Source organism: Megascapheus bottae, chromosome 9, assembly GCF_031878675.1.
Source record: "Megascapheus bottae isolate mThoBot1 chromosome 9, mThoBot2.hap1, whole genome shotgun sequence".
In the NCBI taxonomy this organism is placed as follows: Eukaryota; Metazoa; Chordata; class Mammalia; order Rodentia; family Geomyidae; genus Megascapheus; species Megascapheus bottae.
This window is the reverse complement of record NC_143517.1, coordinates 36,570,613-36,592,900: the sequence shown is the minus strand read 5'-3', so window position 1 is coordinate 36,592,900 and position 22,288 is coordinate 36,570,613. Positions and strand designations below refer to the sequence as shown.

The 22,288-nt window shown below is 42.4% G+C and overlaps 1 protein-coding gene across 4 annotated transcripts; it reads left to right on the top strand.

Annotated features, from left to right (window-relative positions):
- The first annotated feature begins 4,339 nt into the window (after positions 1-4,339).
- Tp53inp1 (tumor protein p53 inducible nuclear protein 1) lies at positions 4,340-22,214 on the top strand. Of its 4 annotated transcripts, XM_090339085.1 has the most exons (5): positions 4,340-4,635; positions 13,180-13,435; positions 14,226-14,586; positions 18,417-18,454; positions 20,083-20,170. In XM_090339085.1, the coding sequence occupies exons 2-4, from the start codon at positions 13,324-13,326 to the stop codon at positions 18,436-18,438; spliced, it is 495 nt and encodes a 164-aa protein (XP_090195211.1). In that variant the 5' UTR covers positions 4,340-4,635; positions 13,180-13,323; the 3' UTR covers positions 18,439-18,454; positions 20,083-20,170. The 4 variants fall into 4 exon arrangements, with proteins under 4 accessions (XP_090195211.1, XP_090195207.1, XP_090195210.1 ...); XM_090339081.1 differs by lacking the exon at positions 18,417-18,454 and having other exon boundaries at positions 4,342-4,635; positions 20,083-22,214; XM_090339084.1 differs by lacking the exons at positions 4,340-4,635; positions 18,417-18,454 and adding an exon at positions 4,807-5,464 and having other exon boundaries at positions 20,083-22,214.
- The last annotated feature ends 74 nt before the right edge of the window (positions 22,215-22,288 follow it).

Here is a 22,288-nt window from a genome sequence, read left to right as displayed (position 1 = left end):
ACCTATTGTACCTTTTTAACAACTTGATGGAGAAGGGACAGAATGTGCTACTCACAGTTTTCAGCTTTTATTTCCTGGTTCTGTTTTAATTACTGACTCTGGTCCTTTTGGAAATTATTAAAACTTATTTTTAATTTCCCTGGTGCCTCACATATCCTGTTTCAAGTGGACTTCACTAAGATTTTCCACAGGTGTGTCAACCTGTTACACTGTCTTTCAAGGTTGCACCTATAGTTGATGACCCTATAGGTCATCAAGACTGGTGAGGTGATGACCGCTGTCTGCTTTGCTGAGCAGCAGTCAGGAGTATTAGTTGCACTGTATCTGGATTTGATTAAATACGGTCCTACCCTGTAATCCTTCAAACAAAACAAGGTTGAATCCCCTTTGTCCGGGTAGATAGGGAATGTATTGAGCTTCATGGAAAACAGATGAGGGTACTCTGACAGATGGGGAAAGGGGTCAGCCCCACAGCAGGAGGTCAGCCTGGAACTGGGTTTGGTGGTAACACTGAGAATTATCCTATGCATTAAAGTATGGTTAGATTCATGGATTTGCCCAGTCAGGGAACTAGATTCGTCTTTGTCAGACAAGAGATAAGAGTCTGGCTTGCACTTGTGTGATTTGAAAGTTCTGTTCTCAAACAGCTCAGTGCTGTGGATGAGACATTACCACTGAGTCCTCACTACATGTGTGGATGTAAACCAGTGGCTTATGGAGGAGCCAAACTGTGGGAGGAGTTCACCCCAGGTGTGGGTATTAAGCAGGGAAATTTCATTTTGCTTTTGTCTGTAGTGAATTTTAAATCAATAAAAAACAAACTAAAAGTCAGGTTTTTTTTTTTTTATTATCACCATGTCCCAACGGTTCCAAACAATGTCAGTGATAAAATACTCCTTCCTTGTAACAGTGTACTTCTAAACTTTCCACACACATAATGCCCTGAATCTCTTGGTACATGATGAAGAAAAACAAGTACCAGGTGGTTAAGATTATAAATCAGCAAGAATAAACAGAAAGAAAATGGCTGCTGAGATAAGATGTATTTTGTAGTGCTGGGGATAGAACCCAGGGTCTCAAGCATGCCAGACACGTATCTTACTACTCAGCTACACCTCTAACCTGATTATTTTATGCTATCCTAGGGATTGCATTCAGGTCTGGGGAACTGTCCCAGCGTTTTTGTGTAACCAAGGCTAGCATTCTACCACTTGAGCCAAAGCTCTACTTATGGCTTTTTTGGTGGTTAATTGAAAATAAGAATCTCAGGGACTTTCCTGACCAGGCTGGCTTTGAACAGAGACACTTAGATCTCAGTCTCCTTAGTAGCTAGGATTACAGGTGTGAGCCACTATTGCCCACCCCTAAGCTACATATATATTTTTTTAAGTTTTAATTTTACTTTTTGCCAATCCTGAGACTTGAATTCAGGGCCTAGGTACTTCCTGTGGTTTTGTTCAATGTTAGTGCTCTATCACTTGAGCTACAGCACCACTTCTTTTTCTGAGTGGTATATTAGAATGAGTGCCACAGACATTCCTGCCAGGCTTTGAACTGTAATCCTCAGATCTCTGCTTCCTGAGTAGTGAGGGTTGCAGGAATAAGCTACTGGCTATGTACTTTTAAATCATAAAAACACTTTGTGGAACTTAGCAATGGCTAATAGGCCTTTCTGTTTTACAGCTTTGTGTTTTGGCTATCTACTGCTGTTCTAAAAATGACTTCAAGGGCTGGAGATAAGCACTTTCCTAGCAGAAACAAGGCCCTGGGGGGTTGGAGGGGTGTCAATCTCCAGCATCACAAAACAAGAAAAACCTCCAATATATAGTGCCATGAAACAATAATCATGTTTGTTCACGATTCTGCCATTCTGGCAAGGCTCAGTGGGAATGGCTTATCCCTGATTACTTCAGAAGGCTGGAACTGAGTGTATGTGTAAGAGAGAGGGAGGGAGGAGAGGAAGTCTTGGGACTTGAATTCAGGGTCTGGGTGATGTGCTTGAGATTTTATGCTCAAAGGTATCACTCTGCCATATGAACCACATCACCACATGCAGCTTTTTGGTGATAAGTTGGAGACAGAAGTATCATGGACTGGCCAGAAGTGTGGCCTAGTGATAAGAATGCTTGCCTCACATGCACAAGGCCCTGGGTTCGATTCCTGGGTACCATATACACAGAAAAAGCCAGAAATGGTACTGTGGCTCAAGTAATAGAGTGCTGGCCTTGAGAAAGTGCAAAGACAGTGCCCAGGCTCTGAGTTCAAGCCCCAGGACTGCAAAAAAAAAAAAAAAAGTCTCATGGACCTTCCTGCATTTACTGGCTTTGAACCACAATCCTCAGACCTTTCAGCCTCCTTAGTAGCTAAGATTACAGGCATGACAGACTGGAACTTCCTTTTAAGGGCTTTCATAGCTGAGATATGCTGGCTAGGCATATTTTTCTGTACACATGGCAAGCTTGGACTTCCCTTCCATGTGGTCTCTCCTGACACAGTGGCTTTCTCCAAAGCAGAAACTGTCAAGTTGGGGTTTTTTTTTTTTGTTTGTTTGTTTTTCAATGTCTAGACTTGAAAGCTGTAGAACATTCAAGGGGAGAAAAAATAGATTCTACTTCATGATGGAGATACTGTAGGGCACATCTTTGGAAACCTCATCTATCTCCCATTTGTCATAACAAGGTAGTATCTGCTTTCACATGTTGCCTTTTACGTTAATAAACCTTATCAAGCTGAATCAAGGTAGATCTTGATTTTCAAAAAACCAGACTTTTATAATTGCTAATAAACTTAGTACCTGAATGAGAAGATGGTTTCTGCCTGAGAGAAAGTATTAGGATAGATATGTTCTTCCAAAACTTAAAATCCATCTTCCTTCCTTCCTTCCTTCCTTTCTTTCTTTCTTCCTTTCTTTTTTTCTTTCTTCCTTTCTTTCTGTCGTGGTGCTTTCACTCGGGGCCTGGGCACTGTCCCTGAGCTCTTCAGCTCAAGGCTACCACCCTACTCCTTGAACCACAGTGCCACTAGTGCCCAGCCTGGCTCTTAATCGAGATCCTCAGATCTCAGCCACCTAAGTAGCTAGGATTACAGGCATGAGCCACCGCACCTGGCTGACCATGTTCAATTCTGTGGTACTAATTCACAAATTACAGCTTTGTAACTTGTAATGTCAAATGACCAGTATATATTGATTATTATTCCTAGGAGTCAGATGTCCTCAACACTAATTCACCCTCTTAAAAATCAGTATTTTTTCAAAATGGACTGGCCACAGGATTCTTGTGTCTGTGAGAAATTTTCAGTTACCACCTAATGTATTGACAGCCCCTGCAGGGTTTGCTATATGCTTCATCCAGGCCAGAGAATTACATCTCAGTCCAAACAGGATTCATAGAAGAAATGATCATCAACATGACTCCTCTATCTTTGCCAGTTAACTCAACTATATGTGTACAGAGCTTTGGCTTGGAAATGGATTCCATAACACTTTCATTTTCTTCTCACTGTAAGTAGGTGTGCGAGTGTGGGGTAGGCCCAGGTGAATGTCCATATTTTGCAGGCTTGTAAACAAAAGGGTTCATAACCTCCTTAGGTCATGAAGCTTAGATACACAGCATGGGGAAGATGCCCTGCTTCACTCTTCATTTCTTTCCCGCTGGAGCAAAGGGGCTCCTAGTCTCTACCTTCAGGGTAGGATGGATAGACAGCCAATCCTGCTGCCTGGCTTCTACCCTGCTCCTAGTCAAGATGTGAGGGGCAAGTTCAGTCAGCTCCCGGTGACGGTTACCACAGCCAAGTGGGGCCTGGTTCCTTGTGTTACCAAATTGAGTGGGGTACAGGTTCCCCTTTATCTAAGAATCTGACTTTCCTTCCCACAAAGAGCCTTGGCCTCAACACCATGTCAACTGTTTACATAAGCCAAAATGGGGGAGCTGGAGATTTTGCTTCCATCACTCTGGGTGTCCTTTTTTCACCCTAAGAAAAACAAAATTCGTTCTTTGTGCCCCAAACCCTTAGCTCACATTCACCACAGAACCTCCCCACCACTCCCACTTCTGGCTATCTCCGGGCCCCATTTCTGTCCCGAGTCGCTGGAGCAGGCAGACCCCAGCAGCCAGACCCCAGCAGCCGCCCGGCCGGCCCCTCCAGGCCCTCGCTCCGGCTCGCCCCGTCTGCGCCGGGTCTGCGCTGGCCCGGGGCTCCCGGCTTTGTTGCCCGGGCTTGTCTCCGACTGAGAGCGTCGCCGGCCCGGGGCCAGGTCACGTGCGTTAGTGACATCCTCTCGCAGGGCGGCCCCGGGGCATCCGCGCCAGCGATTGGTGGGATCCGGCTGGCACGGCCCCGGGGCGGGGCAGGGCGGCAGGCCGGGCGGGCCCCACGGCGGGCGGAGCGGCCCATCAGCTGTTCTTAGCGCAGCACAACAACAAAAGGATCTGGACGGGCCGGCGGCGGCGGCGGTGGCGGAGGTAGCCAGGGACAGAACAGAGGGCTGGAGCCGGCCCCACGCCCGCTGTCCCGGACCGGAGCGAGGCGCAGCCCGGTCAGCCGCAGCAACCTCAGGACCCCCGCCCCTCCCCGCCGCCCCCGCCGCGCCGGCGACCGCTTCCTGGACGCGCATCCCCGCCGAGGTCGGCCCACGTAAGTGCCGCGGACTGCTGTCCGCCCCGGCCCGGAATCGGACCGCGAGATCCCAACACCTCTTGTGTCCTCCCCTCGCTCCCGAGGCCCCGGGGGCGCCCCGAGACTGGAGCGTGGACCGGGCCGAACTCCGTGCAGGGCGGCGGTTGGGTGTTCGGTTTCCACCTTCTCCGGGAACAAGGCCTGTGTTCTTGGCCGGGGCGGAACCTCCCGTGCTCTTCCTCCTCCTCACTCCTTCCCGCCCCGCACTTGACGGTTGGATGGGGCTGTCCGGCCGGGACCCGGCGTCAGAGCGTCCGTTTCGGGAGTTGATCCTCCCCACCCCCCATCTTCCACCACCACCGATCGGGCTCCGCATAGGGCCCCGTGCTGCCTGCCCTGCCGGCAGACCGACCTCTCGGTGCCCCCACTTGACCTGACACAGCACTGGGCTTTACCTCCCAATGGTCTCATCCCGGGCGCCTAGAGCGCACCGCATGTGCCAAGTACTGTACTAGCTCTGAGACCTGTTGGTCTTCACAATAACCCGCCGTATTTATAGCGACGGGAGGCACAGAGATTGAGTCATGTAAGGCCATACAGCCGATTAATAGAAAATGGTGTTTACGATTCCAGAATTGCGGATGAATTTCACTTGTACTTCGTGGTGTTGGTACTTTCAGAGTACACCTGCTCCGTCTCCTTATTCCAGTTCAGCGTAACTGTTTTGAGGACTTGAGCATCCTCCCTCCCTTAAATAGCCCTTCCTGAATGTAAAGTAGCTTTGAGAAAAGGGAAGTGTGGCCTTTGGATCACTGAACAGACAAGTACCCAAAGATCCTGAAGTCATGTGCGTGGTAACTGAAATAATAATAAATTTAAAGTTAGATGTGTGGAAAACCACTTGCAGCCTCTATAATTCTGGCAGCATAATTTTCAAAGGCTCCTCCCTGGAACCAAGAGCTACTAATTTCTATGGTGTCTTTTGTTTTTTTTTTTTTTTCATCCTATCTTTTGTTCTTTTCTGCGCTGCCTGCTCATGTATTTCTCTTAGAAATGGCCCTGCTTTCAAATTTCAAGGTTAACATGAATGACTTTGCTGCAGTCTTTGTCTACTGTCCTCAGCCTTCAGGGCAGGCAGTGGTGGGTCCATAACAGCCTGTAAACTAGCTGAATAGACCTCTTCTATAAAGGTGGAACAAGCAGAGACAGGCTTTTTGGCTTGGTTTTCAAGCTATTCCAAATTTATTTTAAATTACTTGAATCATCTTTTCTAAAGTAGTGGGAGAGGATGACTACAAAAATAACTTGGAGCTCCTTTTCACTGAAGATGTCTTGTTGAGTCACCTGGTATTCTAAAACTGTCAAGGAGCCACAGCTTCACTCATCAAAGTTGTGGGTTTTGTTGTAATTTAAAATGTGGCCTTTGGGAGCCGCCTACTGGTGGCCAAAACTAACTGAAAAGCCTATTCTCTAAGTTCACAGAAACAGAGTTGAGGCTGGCCGTAGAGATCACATGTTATGAAAGCAAAGTTTTGGAACCACGATTCTTGCTCTAATGCTTGTTCCTCTGCTCTAGTACTTTTAGGAAAGTTATTTTCTTAGCCTCAGTTTCCTTATCACAGGACAAATAAGTACCTTGGCTCCCTGTCACATCTAAGCATTCAGCAAAATTTAGCTCTAATTATTATACATAGACATTTTATAGATAAAAGTGCCAGAATGACGTGCTCAGTTTCATAACTAGTTTGGAATGAATTTGGAGTTATTTGCTGAAAGACTGCTGTGTACCAGGCATTATTCCAAGTGGTACACATTTCTTCACACTGGCACTGAGAAGAAGGTATGACTGACATTCCTTTGTTAAGAATGAGAAAATTGGAGCACTGTGAAGTTACTAAATATCCTGGATCCTCCCAGGTTGCAGCAGCCGGGGCCAAGATTTCCAACAGATGAGGCTACCTGCAGAGCCAGTCTTTAGGTATCATACTAGGCATACTAGGCTGCCTCTTGCTAGGTTACCTATCTCAAAATAGGGGCCAGGAGTTTGGCCTAGCAGAGTGCTAGCCTAGCATGCACGAAGCTCTGGGTTCGAGTCCTCAGTACCACATACACAGAAAAAGCTGAAGGTGGTGCTGAAGGTGGCTCAAGTGGTAGAGTTCTAGCCTTGAAAAAGCTCAAGGACAGTGCTCAGGCCCTGAGATCAAGCCCCAGACTAGCAGAACACACATGAATACACACACACACACACACACACACACACACACACATACACGATGTCTACTTGTATAATATGAAAATCATGATAATGTTAATAAAGCAAGATACTAGACTAAGAGTGTGATCAAAAGAAACACTTTGTAGAAAATAAAAACTTAGAAGAAAAGGTACCAATATGTTAATGAATGCGAGGCAATAGAATTAAATCACAATTTGAGTCCCGCGCCTGAGAGAAAAGACTAAAGAGCCTGAGGCCCTGAGTATAAGCCTTAGTGCAGGCCCCAATACAAAGAGGCTGAGATCTGAGGATTGAGGTTCAACAATGCCAGCCCAGGAACTAAAGTCTATGAGACTCTTTTTTTTTTTTTAGTCTTTTTTTTTTTTTTTTTTTTTGCCAGTCCTGGGCTTGAACTCAGGGCCTGAGCACTGTCCTTGGACTTTCTCAAGGCTAGAGCTCTACCACTTGAGCCGTCTATGAGACTTTATCTCCAATTATTCACTAGAAAGTAGGAAGTGGGGGCCGGAGTTGGGCCTAGCCGTAGAGTGCCTGCCTAGCATGCATGAAGACCTGGGTTCGATTCCTTGGTACCACATACATAGAAAAAAGCCGGAAGTTGTGCTGAGGCTCAAGTGGTAGAGCTCTAGCCTTGAGAAAGTCCAAAGACAGTGCTCAGGCCCTGAGCTAAGCTCAGGACTGGGAGAAAAAAAAAAAAGGAGTGGGGCTGTGGCTCCAGGGGTAGGGTGGTAGCCTTGGGTAGAAGAGCTCAGGAACAGCACCCAGGCCCAGAGTTCAAGCCCCATACCCACCCAAAATAAATAAAACCCTGGGGCTGAGAGCATGGGGTAATACAAAGTGGGGGCCAGGGGTTTGGCCTAGCCATAGAGCTTGCCTAGGATGAATGAAGACCCAGGTTCGATTTCTCGGTACCACATACATATGAAAAAGCTGGAAGTGGTGCTGAGGCTCAAGTAGTAGACCTCTAACCTTGAGGAATGCCCAATACAGTGCTCAGGCCCTCAGTCCAAGCCCCAGGACTGGAAAAAAAAATAACAGCAAAGAGGATTGAGATATTTTGAGTCAAGCAAGAACTGGGATAAAGCTGCCTTTAACACTTTCTTAGACCAGATACTTTTCTCTACCTGGAACCTCCTGGGCTGAGGCTGGTTCCAGGTGGCAGGTTACTTGAAGAACAGCAATGCTGCCTCCCTAGCCTTCTTTGCCTGTCTACCTCTGCTAAATTTCAGGGCTATATCTGTACATTTGTCCTCTTAGGACTCACACTTTCTCTGGAACCTTTGTCTGAGTTTTATCATTGCTCCAGAGTTGTGAATTGAGAGAGTCTGTGTGGGGAGAAGAGAGAATTCAGGAGCTCTGCTTTGCCTTTCTGCTCCACAAAGCAGTCCAAAAGTCTCCCCCCCCCCCCCGGGGGGGGTCAGGAGGAACAATGACCGCAGGGACACCCCCCACCCGGGGGGTCAGGAGGAGCAGTGACCGCAGTGACACCCTGTGGGTCATCAGTGGGATAAGTTACTAAAATTTTAGGCACTTTTCTAGAACAGCACTGTCCAACTAGTTTATATAGTGAACTATGGAGATGTATAAACTTTTCAGTAGCTACATTAAAAAAAAAAAGATCAGATGAATTTCATTAAACTATTGTGTAACCTGGTATATCCAAAACTTACTAACATGTAATTGCTATAAAAGTTATAGAAATTTTACTTTTTTCACTACTGAGTCTTTCAGATACAATTACATATGTTTTCCTCACATAATAACATCAGTTTGGATCAAAAAGTCTCATCAGAAATGTCCGATATGTATTTAGATGTTATGAAGTTTACAGGTGAAAAAGCAGTCACATATCATTGCTCCAGACATGCTTGAAAGATTTTCAAAAGCTGACTCAGTAATCAACTCAACTTCAGTGGATGAAAATTAAGATTTCAGTGTTTTGATCACAGTAGTCACATTTCATGTGTTCTTTCACCTAACGTGCCTGGTAACCACTCCAGTAAACAGTTGTAGTACACAGGAGAGGGGTGTGTTCAGCAGCTCCTCCTTAGTCATATCTCCAAAAGGCAGGCCAGGAACCAATCTCACTTCATTGTGCTAGAAGAGCCTTAGAATTGTAGCTCAAGTGGTAGAATGCTTGCCTGTTAAGTACAGAGACCTGAATTCAAGCCCCCAGTACTACTCCCTATCCCCCCCCAAAAGTTCACTGTGCTAGAGTGGGGATCCTCCTTGAGACAGTTCTAAATGATTTGCTGATTTTTCTGACAGGCATAGAAGAGCTATAATTGTGTGAAAACCAAGTATATTCTCCTGCTGGTGCCCTTCTAGGACTCTATTCTGTGTCCTTCCCCAGGGCCCAACAGGTGGTATTATGTATGAAAGCAAGCAGCAATTTAGATAAAGGATGGGCTCTTTCCCCTCCTCCCTCTACTGGTGCAGCTCCTGTACAATGCCCACCTGGGCTCACAGGAGGTTTGGAGGTAGCCCTCTGACTTCAAGAAACTGAAACAGCTTGTGCTGTTCCTTACTTTTGGAGAAGACTGGTGGTAGAACTGCAGCCCCAAGGTATAGTCTGCATTTGAGAGCTTAGCAGCTTCCACTGATTTGCCCTGGGTCAGGTGCCCTCACACAGCATCACAGGTGGGTGAGAAGGCACTCAAGCAGGATGAGCAGGGGTTTCTCCATGAGGTGTTATTGCCTTTCTCCTGCCCTTAACCTTTCACTGACTCCAACTGCTTAGGTCTTGTGAGGCTGGATTCCAGTCCCATTTTCTGGAATGAGGCTTCTTAGTTCAGTGAATACAGAAACACAGTCAGGGATGCCAACTACTCTGAAATTTGAGAGAATTAGGAAAAATATTTTGAAAGTATCTTTTTTTCATCCTGGCTCAAAAGCTTTCATTTACACGAGGCCTGTGGCAAAGCCTGGGGAGGTGATGGGACAGTATGTCAGGCAAGACACAGCACGTCTAACATTTTTTAGTGTGGAACAGCTGAATTTGAGTTCTTGCACTGACAGAGTGAGACACAGGCTCCAATCTTCATAATTTTCCCATGTTGCTTTCAAGAAGGTTCAGGAAGACTTGTTATGCAGGAAGTGATACTTCCTGTTTACCCACTTTTAATAATTAATAGCTAAAGATGATGAATTAGGACCATAATGTCCTACTGTCACTTGAAATATTTAACTCTTCTAGTAATGTGCCAAACAATTGTGACAGTCCAATTTATACACAAGAAACTAATGTTGGCACATCTCAAATTTCTCTTGTAGCTGAAGATTATTATTCTGAAAATGAGCTGTCAAGGGAGGCACAGAAATGAAGAGAAATGGTGAACAAGTGCAACAGTGGTACTCACTGGACACTATTTTGAAAATGAACAGATATAACTTGTGGGTGGGGGATGGGAAGAAAAAACTGGGAATGAGCAAGGGAAAGGGTGACATTGTCCAAAAAGAAATGTACTCATTACCTGACTTAGGTAACTTTAACTCCTCTGTACGTCACCTTTATAATAACAGTAAGACATTTTAAAAGTGAATTGTTAAGAGCCGGAAGTTAGAAATTCAAGGCCAATGCTCCTGCTATTTCTATCACCCTTCATGGTAACTTGCAAGTCTGTGCCCCTGAGTGAACTCTCTTGAACTCCAAATAGTTGCCCACTAGACATCAATACCTGCAGAATCCCCAAATTCAGTGTGTCAGTAATGTCCAGCTTAATTCTAGTCCCCTCCTAAATGGTCCTATTATCACCAGACCAGACCACAAACCTAGCCCAGACTTCCCTTTAACCTTTTTTTAAATAGTCTTTGTGTCCCAGGCTTGAAATCACAATCAATCTCCCCCTCCACACCTCTCTCCACCCCATGCCAGTTCTGGGGCTTGAACTCAGGGCCTGAGCGCTGCCCATGTACATTCTGAAGGCTAGCACTCTACTACTTGAGCCACAGAACCACTTCTAGCCTTTTCTGTGTATGTGGCACTGAGGAATCAAATGCAGGGCTTTGAGCTTGCCAGGCAAGCACTCTACCACTAGGTTACACTCCCAGTGAAATCATAATTTTCTTACCTCAGCCTCCTAAGTGTTGGAATCCCATGGGCCACCATGCTTGACTTTCTCACTACTGTACAAGGTTCTACAGGACTGATTTCTGCTTGGCTCTAGCCTGCTCTTGTGACCCAGTGTCTGGATCTTGAGCCACATCCTTAATCTTCTGCAGACTTCCATAGTATTTCATCTTTTTTTTTTTATTTATTAGTATTTCATCTTCTTTTGTCCATTCCTGATCTTTTCAGCCACTCAAGGTTAAAGCATTTCATTTCAGGGGTGTACCCAGGAAGTTCCGAGTCTGCTCAGTAGTTTTTCTACCCTGTGTTCACTGCTCCCAGTAGTTTTCCTTGAGAGGGCTTTGTTCACTGCTTTGTCCACTGTCCTCAACACTCCAACTGATGCATAATCAGTGCTCAGTGTTTGTAGAATGAGTTGACCTGGACCAAGAATTTTGTGCCAATTATCTTGTGAAGCATGTAAGACCTATTATCTCATGTAACAAGACTAGAATCAGGGATACTTGTAAGCAATGGTTTCAAGGAAGTCCCAGGGAGACAACAGGTTGGTTTAATCTACAGCACTTAGTGGCAGTCTGAATGAGAGGCTAAACGGGAACTGGTAAGAGTGGCAAAGCAGTCAAGGGTAACTGCTAGGGGTTCAACCTTAACTTTGGATTTCTGCTGCTTACTGAGAAGAGGCTAGAGAACATTGTATATTAGCACCTTCGTGGGTAAAAACAAAGTTCTGGACAGGTGTTCAGTTTAATATTCTCTCACATAACTAGGCAGAAACGGATAAATTTGGCACTGTGGTTAAGATCAAACAAACAGGAGTTCCTCCTTTAGAGCTCAGCAGAATGACCTAAGGTAGAAACCTTTACCAGTATAGGTCATGGAACTTCCTAAATCTTAAGTCCATGAAGAGCCAGGATTTGAACCCCAGAAGACATACTGACTTTAGTACCCACTGCAGAATCACTACACAAGAAATAGTGTCTCTTCTAGTTGCTACCTTGGCTCCGTTTTCGATAGGGTAGATTTCTACACATCAGTGCTAGGAATTGTTTTAAAGGTTAAAATATGGTGGGCTTATAGATTTTAAATGGAATTCGTTATGCTTAGCGCCACACATAAGGCATAAAACAAGCTAGGCTTAAACTTGTAATCCTAGCCACTTGGGAAGTAGAGATCTGGATAATTGTGTTCAATGCTATCCCAAACCAAAAAAAAAATGAGACTTCATCTCAAAAGGTGGGTACAGTACCTGCCTTCCAGCCATACAGAAAGCATAAATAGCATCTAGCTATATGAGAAGTATAAACAGGACAATCTTGATTCAGGCCAACTCTGGGGGGAAAGTGAGACCCTGCTAGAAAACGAATAAGCCAGAGGCATCGCTCAAGTAATAGAGCACCTGCCTTGCAAGTGCACAACAGGGAGTTCAAATCCTAGAGCTGCCCCTCCCTGCAAGAAAAAAAAAAAAACAGAAAGAAAAATAAGCCAGGGGGGCCGGGAGTTTGGCCTAGTGGTTAAAGTGCTTGCCTAGCATGCATGAAGACCCGGGTTCGATTCCTCAGTACCACATACATAGAAAAAAGCCGGAAGTGGTGCTGAGGCTCAAGTGGTAGAGCTCTAGCCTTGAGAAAGTCCAAGGACAGTGCTCAGGCCCTGAGCTCAAGCCCAGGACTGGCAAAAAAGAAAAAGAAAAAAAAGAAAAATAAGCCAGGGAAGATAGTGGTCCTGGGCACACTGCCAGGTTTGTTTGAAGACTTCTAGACAGATGGACATCATACAGCAAGACAATGTGTAAGCTTTGTCACTCTACTTTCAGAAAAGGAGTACTGTAGTTTGAAACATATCATTCAAATTAATTGCTTAAAAAAGCAGATATAAAAAATAACTCTTCTTTACTAAATCCATCATATAAGTTTTATGTGTAGCCCAGGGTAGCCTCAAACCCACAGTCCTGCTGCTTTAGCTTCCTGAGATTACAGGTGTGCACTAATACCCAAGCAAGCTTTAAGAAAATTACAGGTTTATAGTTGAGTACTTAGTTCATGATAAATAAAAGATGCTCCATGTCTTATTTGACTCCTGTAGTTATAGTAGAGATGGAGAATGTAGGCTTGGGAATGTGTTTTCTTCCTCTATGTGTGTGTGTGTGTGTGTGTGTGTGTGTGTGTGTGTGTGTGTGTGTGCGTGCGTGCACATATTTGAGTCTGACATGTATGTAAAAATATATGCTAGGTTGAAATGTTTCTCTTTTGTTTGATTTTAGGGATAATGACTGTTCTTCCATCTCATCTATACTGAAAAACTACCCTGTGCACTTTATTCTCCTGTCCATGCCATCAGGTCTTTTAACAGTTTTGAAATCTCAGCTATAAGGATATCTAGCCAAAGTCTCAGTCTTGCCTTAACAATGTTCCAGAGACTGAATAAAATGTTTGTAGGTGATGTCAATACTTCTTCCAACCAAGAGCCAGAATTCAGTGAGAAAGAAGATGATGAGTGGATTCTTGTTGACTTCATAGGTAAGTTATACTACGTAGTTGATCTTTATGATAAAAATAGATACACTTGCTTGTCATTTTTTTCTAAGTAAACCAGTAACCGAAGGTTTTGAAGTCTTAAAAGTAGTAAGAGAGGTTGGGAGTATAGCCTAGTGGTAGAGGGCTCACCTAGCATGCACGAAGCCCTGGGTTCAATTCCTTGGTACCATGTACAAAGAAAAAAAGCTGAAAGTGGTGCTGTAGCTCAAGTGGTAGAGCACTAGCTTTGAGCAAAACATGTCCAAGGACAGTGCCTAGGCCCTGAGTTCAAGCCTCCAGACTGGCAAAAAAAAAAAAGTGGTAAGAATTTATCATAAAAAACATTTAGAAAACATTTTGTTAACAGTCAGTGAAACTTATAGATGTCAGACTTTCAAGTTTTGCAACCTGCACAACCTGATCCAAAAGGGCACCTTAGTAAGAAACTCTTCTACTAGACAAGCAGTATCCCACATGGCTTATTGCATATTTATTTAGAAGGATAGAAATTCTAAAGCTATTCTTGCAAAGCTATCACGATCTACTAGACGCATGTATGCATATGCACATATACATCTGGTGCTACCAAATTATAATGTATATAATGAGAGAATATAAATGGTTTTATTTTTTAGCTAAAGAGTGGAATGTGATCAGTGGCTAATAGTGTTCTCTCTCCTTTTTTTGTGCTATGACTTTGATGGGTGACTCTACTTTGACCTCAATATGATGATCATCTTCCCATGGAACATTCAACAACATACATGGATGTGATGCGGATGACAATCTATAGACACTTGCACTGATTTCTCAACAGAGGAAGAGGAGGAGGAAGACATAGGTGAAGCATCCCCTACAGAAGAACACCCTTCAGTCTTCTCCTGTTTACCTGCATCTCTGGAGTGCTTGGCTGATACTAATGATTCCTGCTTCCTCCAGTTTGAGTCCTGTCCAATGGAAGAGAGCTGGTTTATCACCCCTCCCCCATGTTTTACTGCAGGTGGATTAACCACTATCAAGGTGGAAACAAGTCCTATGGAAAACCTTCTCATTGAACATCCCAGCATGTCTGTCTATGCTGTGCATAACTCCTGCCCTGGTCTCAGTGAGGCCAGCTGTGGGACTGATGAATTTCAGAACACAAGTAGTCCCAGGTATGTAAACAATATTTTACTCTCTCCATTGACAATAAGCACGTGTTTTGTTTATTTCTACTACAGTTCAAAACTAAAGTTTTAAAAGATGAAGTAATTTTGTGAGAGATTTACAAAAGCATGCACATAGGTGATCAACAGTGTACAAAAAAGCTGTCTAGTACTAGGGGAAGTGGGTATGTGTATAATCCCTGCAGTTAGGAAGCTGACGAGTTTGAACAGCAAATGGGTAAAGAATCTGGTAAATTCAGGGAAAATAACTATCATCAGAGACTGAAATGATCCAAGTCAAATTTACATTCTGTGGCCTTTAACAAGAGAATGTATCCAGGGAAAGCATTGGAGATTTCACCTGCATACTAAATTGTCTCATCATCATCTTAATTAGCTTAGAAACCAAACAGCCCACCATTCACTTGAGAGGAACGTTTTTGGTGATGGAAAAATACTTCAGGAGTATTGGCACTGACTCATTCCCTCGCTTAGGGCTTGAATGGACTGGATCCTTTGGAGCAATTCAAATATTCCTAGTTAGCACTCATTCAAATGGCTCTTTTTAGATTGTGCCGGATATGACTCCATTAAGTAGATCACTGTATATAGCTTCTATTTCTTATTTTCCAAATATAAAGAAAACCCAGGCAGTTCTTTCACTTCACCAGTTTGCCACACTCTCAAGTCTCAATATTTTAAGTAACCCTTTACAAAGCTAAGCATTTTACATTGCATATATTATAACAAAATATAAAGTTCTCATATAGTTACACACACACTGGATAAGCTGTGTAGTTGAAAATGTCACTTCATTCAACTTTGTAATTTTGCCAAGAGCTCAGGGTTTCAGGCATCCCAATAAAAATATAAAGTAAGGGCCGGGAGTTTAGCCTAGTGGTAGAGAGCTTGCCTAGCATGCACAAAGACCCAGGTTCGATTCCTGGATACCACATACATAGAAAAAGGCCAGAAGTGGTGCTGAGGCTCAAGTGGTAGAGCTCTAGTCTTGTGAAAGTCCAAGGACAGTGCCCAGGCCTGAGTTTAAGGCCCAGGACTGGCCAATAAAAAAAATTAAAGCCAACATTATATTTTGTAGGTGGCATTGATTTGTTTTATATTTACTTCAAATAAATTTCTTCAGTCCTTAAATCTTCCCTCCTAAATGTTTCATCTGAGGACTCTACTCAAGAATTTAACATGAGGGGCCAGGAGTTTGGCCTAGTGGTAGAGTGCTTGTCTAGCATGCATGAAGATGGGTTTGATTCCTTGGTACCACATACACAGAACAAAGCCAAAAATGGTGCTGTGGCTTAAGTGGTAGCACTCTAGCCTTGAGAAAGCCCAAGAACAGTGCCCAGGCCCTGAGTTCAAGGCCCAGGACTGGCAAATTAAAAAAAAAAGAATTCAGCATGATTAGGAGTGGGGAATTTGGCCTAGTGGTAGAATCCTTATCTAGCATACATGAAGACCCAGGTTCCATTCCTTGGTATCACATACATAGAAAAAGCTGGAAGTGGTGCTGTGGCTCAAATGGTAGAGCTCTAGCCTTGAGAAAGTCCAAGGACAGTGCCTAGGCATGATTAACAGTCACTTTAAGCTTAGAGGCATTTGCATATTTAAGTGTTTACATGTATAAGTATAGTTAGTAACATTGCAAAATAATGTTATTAGTATAGAAACACTTCATGTACACTGCAGAAAATGCAAATATGTAAACTTTAAAACTTTGAGAAGAGGGGCCGGGAGTTTAGCCTAGTGGTAGAATGCTTGCCTAGCATTCACGAAGACCCGGGTTCGATTCCTCAGTACCACATACATAGAAAAAAAAAAAGCCGGAAATGGTGCTGAGGCTCAAGTGGTAGAGCTCTAGCCTTGAGAAAGTCCAAGGACAGTGCTCAGGCCCTGAGCTCAAGTCCAGGACTGGCAAAAAAAAAAAAAAGACAACCAACTTTGAGATGACCTAGAGATAAATCCTGTTAATACTTCAAGGAATATTTGTTTTCTGTATGTCTCTACTAACACATATATACACAGGTATACTCCAAACACTTTTGATGCAAGTGGAATCACACGATAGGTACTATATTATAACCTGCTTGCATAGGCAATAATCTCCCACCATTTTGCTTCAGCAAGTGTTTACTACCCAAATCATACTGAGATTTTCCTGAGTCTAGAATATATATTCATCAAGCTAGCATCTGATACAGAACTGTGCACTGCATTTAGTTGTATTTATTTTTAATTTGATGCAGTAAAAAACTTGTCTTTGCTGGGTGAGGATCAGGACTATGAACAGTAGGACTGAAGTTTTGCCAAAGCAAAGAGTTGGCAAGATCCCATTTCCAATAAAAAGGTGGACGTCATGTAACCCTTCTATTAATTACAATAAAAAATATATTAAAAAAAAAAGGTGGACGTGGTGGTGTGCACCTGTCATCCTAGATATGTGGCAGGTATAAACAGGATTGTGGTCTAGGCTGGCCTGCGCTAAAAATGATACCTTATGAGAAAAATAAAAGTAAAAAGAGTTGAAGTGTGAGTCAAGTGATAAAGCACCTACATAGCAAGACAAAGCCCTGAATTCAAACTCCAGTGTGGGGGTGAGGGAAACATGTCTTGAATCCAGTTTTTGTATTGCTTTATTTTAAATATAATCTAAGAGAGAGTTAAATAATAAATATTTTTCTATATAGAAACTATCAAAATGATATATCTAACTTTGTATGAATAATTTCAGTATATGAGATAGTCACAATTATTATAGAGTTATAATAGTAATGAAAGGTGAAGTTTGTTTTTTATTTTTACATCTTATTTTCTTACAAGAAAGACCTACTAAACTGGGCGTCGTGGCTCATACTTGTAATCCTAGCTATTCAGGAGGCTGAGATCTGAGGATAGTGGTTCAAAGCCACCCTGGCCACTAAAGTCCGCGAGACTCTTATCTCCAATTAACTACCAGAAAACTGGAAGTGGCACTGTGACTCAAAGGGTAGGGTGGTAGCCTTAAGCTGAAGAGCCCAGGGATAGTACCCAGGCCCAGAGTTCAAGCCCCATGACCGGGGAAAAAAAAAAAGAAAGAAAATATACTTTGTTGCTTCCAATCATAACTGAAGAGGATTCAATATCAATTAGGTGTTAAGCCTGGGTGCTATCCCTGGGCTCTTCAGTTCAAGTCCCATGACCAAAAAAAAAAAAAAGACCTACAAGGGCTGATACTAGGGCTGAGTGTGATGGCATACATCTAATACATCTATAATGCCAGCACTGGTAAAGCTGAGGCAGAAAGGTTGAGGCCAGTATGAGCCTATCTCAAAGTAAACAGCAACTTAGCTATATTCTGTCTCAGTTTAAAAAAAAAAAGAAAGTTCTGAGAATATAGCTCAGAAATACAGCACTTGTCTAACATACACATAAACTCAGAGCTTAAGCTCCAATAACACATATGCACGTACATGTACACACACACCAGGTATTAACCAAATTAGAAGGCTAGCCATGTAGTAAACATCTGTTTTTTGAGTAAGCAATAAAACATGTCTTTCTAAAGTTATATTGCTTCCATTCTATCTAGCCTCAGGGATATTATTATAAGCCATATAAAAGCAAGGTGTTTCTTCATAAATGGAGTGGACTTCATAGGGCATTTTAGCATTTATACATATTTATAAATGTGTGTGAGTTTATGAGCTGTCATAATCTTAAGTAGCATGTGTCATTAATGACCCATAGTGAATCAGTTTTAATAAAGTTGACCCACATCCTAACAATAAATTAAAATAGCATTTTAAATCTTACTAGTAATTTAATAGTTCACCGTTTAACATTTGTAGGGCCAGAAAAACCTGCTTATAAGACTCACGGGCACAGAGTAAGTATATTCACTTTGAGACTATGTGATCTATGTTATTATTTGTGCAGGGAGGCTAGGGACTCAGATAGCAGCTTTCCAAAAACAGCTTACACTAACATCTTTCTATTTCTTCCTTTTGTGGCTGTTTTTGTTATTTTGGGAGATGGTGGGGATTGAACGAAGGGATTTAGGCATGCTAGACGAATGCTCTACCACTAAGCTACATTCCCAGCTCTCTATTAGTTTCTCAATAGAACCTGTTTAATTTCAGAGATAGATGGATAAATAGTAGAGAATGATATACAAGTACTTACAAGAGATTTCAGATGGGATATGAAAATATATAATTGGGTTTTAGTTGCTCACATCTGTAATCCTAGATACTCTGAAGGGTGAGAGTTGAGGATTAAGGTTCAAAGTCAGCCCATACAGGAAAGTCTGTGACACTCATATATTCCATTAACCACAAAAACAAACAAATAGAAATGGTTCAAGTGGTAGAACACTGGCTTTGAGCTGAAAAATTCAGAGGCCCTGAAAAATTGTTTAGGTCCTCCTGAGTTCTAGCCCCAGGTGCAGCACGCACGCGTGCACACACACACACACACACACACACACGCGCGCGCGGGCACATGCACATGCATGCACACATTCTTTCTTTCTCTCTTATGTGATTGCCCTTCTTGTGTAAAGAAATACCTAAGTCTTAAACTTGGGCTGTGACTACATAGCTCAGTGGTAGAGCACTTGTCCATCATGCACAAGGCCTAGGTTCAAGCCCCAGCACTGAAAAAAAAATCTTAGAGTTCCTTATTTGTTAATATAGTTTAGATCAACCCTACCACTTAGCATTTAATATAGAGAACATGCAGTCATGATGCATCTGTAGCCCTGTTTTAAGATTACATATTCTTCAAGGATCTTTAAAGTATAAATGCCATTCCAAAATGTGCCTTGTTGTGATTTAAATAAAAACTAAAGAGTTGTCTTTGAAAATAAGCACAGAATTTTCCTTATATACTATTTCTATGAAATATAGATTTAAAACATGTTTCCTCAGACATTTTACTTGTAGACAGAGCTCATCTGTGAAGATGGTATGTGCATAATGCTTTGTGATCAGTAAAATTTAGAAATGAAAATATTTTCCTTTTAATATGGTGAGAAAAAAAATAAGTACTTACAAAACAGTTGGTAAAATATCGATATCCAATTCTTGATAGTTCCCTTCCCAGAAAAGCTCTCTTAAATTCATTCTTAAGTTTAAAGCATGTCCTTAGCATATAGTCTACTTAGCCATCTGTGGACTATATGGAATATTTCTACTAAGATTTGGCTCCTCAGCTAAGTGTGGTGGTACATACTTGTAATGCTAACACTCAGGCTAGAGCAAGAGCATCACCAGTTTGCTGCCATAGCATGACCTTGTCTCTCTCCCTCACACATGCACGAAGAAAGATTGGTTTTTCTTTTGCAATATTATCCAGTAAAAATATATCAGTCACAAACTATGTATTTATCTCAGTCATGAGACACTTAGCTCAGTCCAACAGTGAACAAATGAGCACTGCAAATGAAATTGCTGAGTAACTTTCGAGTTTCTTAACATACTTTGTTCTTTAACACTTTGTTCTTTTCTGTTTCAGAGTAGAAACCCAAAATGAAATGGGGCAGCACCTTCACTGCTACGTTGCAGCTCTCACTGCTCATGCAACTTTTCTAGAACAACCCAAGAGCTTTCGCCCTTCCCAGTGGATAAAGGAACATAGTGAAAGACAGCCTCTGAACAGAAATAGCCTTCGTCGCCAAAATCTTACCAAGGAGTGCTACTCTCGGCAAGTCAAGCACCATGGCTGGGTGGTTCATCAGCCATGCCCACGTCAGTATAATTACTAAGAATTTCAAGTTTTGCTAGTTGGTTTCACTTGGTTTGTGCATATATATGTGGGGGTGTGTGTATGAACAGTGAAAATGATGTCCTTTTACAGCCAATCACATAGTTTGTCAGTGTGTTAGATACTATCTTAAAACCAGATTTCTATGCTGTGTATCACATAATGCCTTGCTCCTAACACTTACTTTTTTTGTAGATTTTTTTTGCAGAATATTTGTGGAAACATATCAGTACAGTTTGCAGTGTTTGGGGATGTCTTTAACTTTATTAAGGTGTACATGAGTTAGTCAGAATTTTAAAGACCTATCTTCCCTCAAGTACAAGACTAGGTATCTTTCTATTTCACTTTATTTTGTATTACTTAACCAATCTTTTGAATAAGCAAAAAATTTTTCTCAGGGTCAGCCATACACTTTATTGACCAATACTTGATAATCTTTTCTGTATATAATGAGTACATTTTTACACACTAACGTGAGCATTAACAGATAATAGTTGTCATTGGATATAATGGAATTATGGCTGGACTTGCCTTTGAAAGAAAACTTGATATATTTTCGTATGTATGACTTTTTTTTCCAAATTAGTCATGCAGTTCATTGTGTAATTCAGGTACATTACACTTCAGTGAATAGCGCATTCAGTAAATCTGATGTGACTCCGTAATGTGGTACTACAGGTGTGTGGGCAAAAGCACTTGTCTCATGCTCAGAGAAGAAATTAGATCTGTGAAATTACATTGGGGAAAAAAAATCTATATAAGTAACTCATTAGTCCAGTATTTAAATTGTTTTTGATTCTTTCCTGCCAGCTCCACCTACTCCCCATCTCATATCACCTGTAAATTCAGAAGTATTTGTCCAGACACTTTTGAGTGTCTTTATATTTGTCTGTCCAAGAGAAAAGAGATAAATACAGTGAGAAATACTGTCATGCCAAGAGGCTGGAGGGGGCGGAGATTTCTGGTTATATCTATTCATTGCTCCTAAGTGAAGTAACAGATTGGTTTCCTTGAGTTTTCATTTTGTTTTAGGTTCAGGCAAAATCTTTAACCACTTTGGCCTCTGTTTCCTCCAAAACAGGGTGTAATTACATTCACCTCCCTCCCAGTTGAGGATTGTATACTGATTGGAAGTAGCTAACCAGAACTAAACTTTGCATCATCTTCCAAAGGCCTTTCTACTGAATTTAGTGGGGTGGGGGGATGTGGCGGATTTTATGCCCCAGTTGTTCTTCAGTGTTGGTGCTAATGAGGCCACGGTGCAGGGTTCAACTCTCATGTAAGCCAGTTGACTAGACGCAAAGGTAAATCTATGCTCTTACCTCTTTAGCCAGTCACTTCATTTTCTAGCAGTTGTGATGGGTTTACTGAGCCATCCACACTCAATATCCTTGGAAACTAACCACATTTACAGTTCAAAGTGCATTCTACTGACCTAACAGTAGCATTGCCTGCATAATCATACAGTTTATGTCCTCTGTAGCCCTAACTCAATGAGCACATGTCTGTGAAAAATGTTTTTGAGGAAAGAAAAAGTAGCAGGTTGTTGTGTGAAGTATTATATTTTTCAGTACCTGCAGCAGCTTGATACAGGGAGCCCTAGCAGATTTTCAGGAAGGAGTCGTGCTCTTTTCTGACTAGACCAGGGCCTTTATAGAGTTGGAAGAGGTCAAGCATGTAGTTAGATGGTGGTTTAGATGGTTCTTCCACTGGCTATAATGAAGTGCCAGGATGTCCCTTTAGAACAAGTATTTAGATTCCTTTTCTGTCCTTATCCCCTGGCTTTCATACAGACTTTCCTTTTTATTTATTTGTTTCATTAGGGGCCAACTCTGTAAAGTTTTGTCAAAGAAGTTATTATTTGTGTTTACCAGACTTGGGAGATAAAGTAGTTTTCATGAAGGTGTGTATGTTTTACGCCATGCCTGTTCTAGGGCCATATGTTGGTAACTTGACA

What these genes read in the sequence shown, in the direction of transcription:
- Tp53inp1 (XM_090339081.1), top strand. Translation starts at nt 13,324, where the DNA reads ATGTTCCAGAGACTGAATAAAATGTTTGTAGGTGATGTCAATACTTCT. An exon ending in GATTCTTGTTGACTTCATAG is followed by an intron (nt 13,436 to 14,225) that starts GTAAGTTATACT and finishes GACAATCTATAG; the next exon opens with ACACTTGCACTGATTTCTCA. An exon ending in CAGAACACAAGTAGTCCCAG is followed by an intron (nt 14,587 to 20,082) that starts GTATGTAAACAA and finishes TTTCTGTTTCAG; the next exon opens with AGTAGAAACCCAAAATGAAA.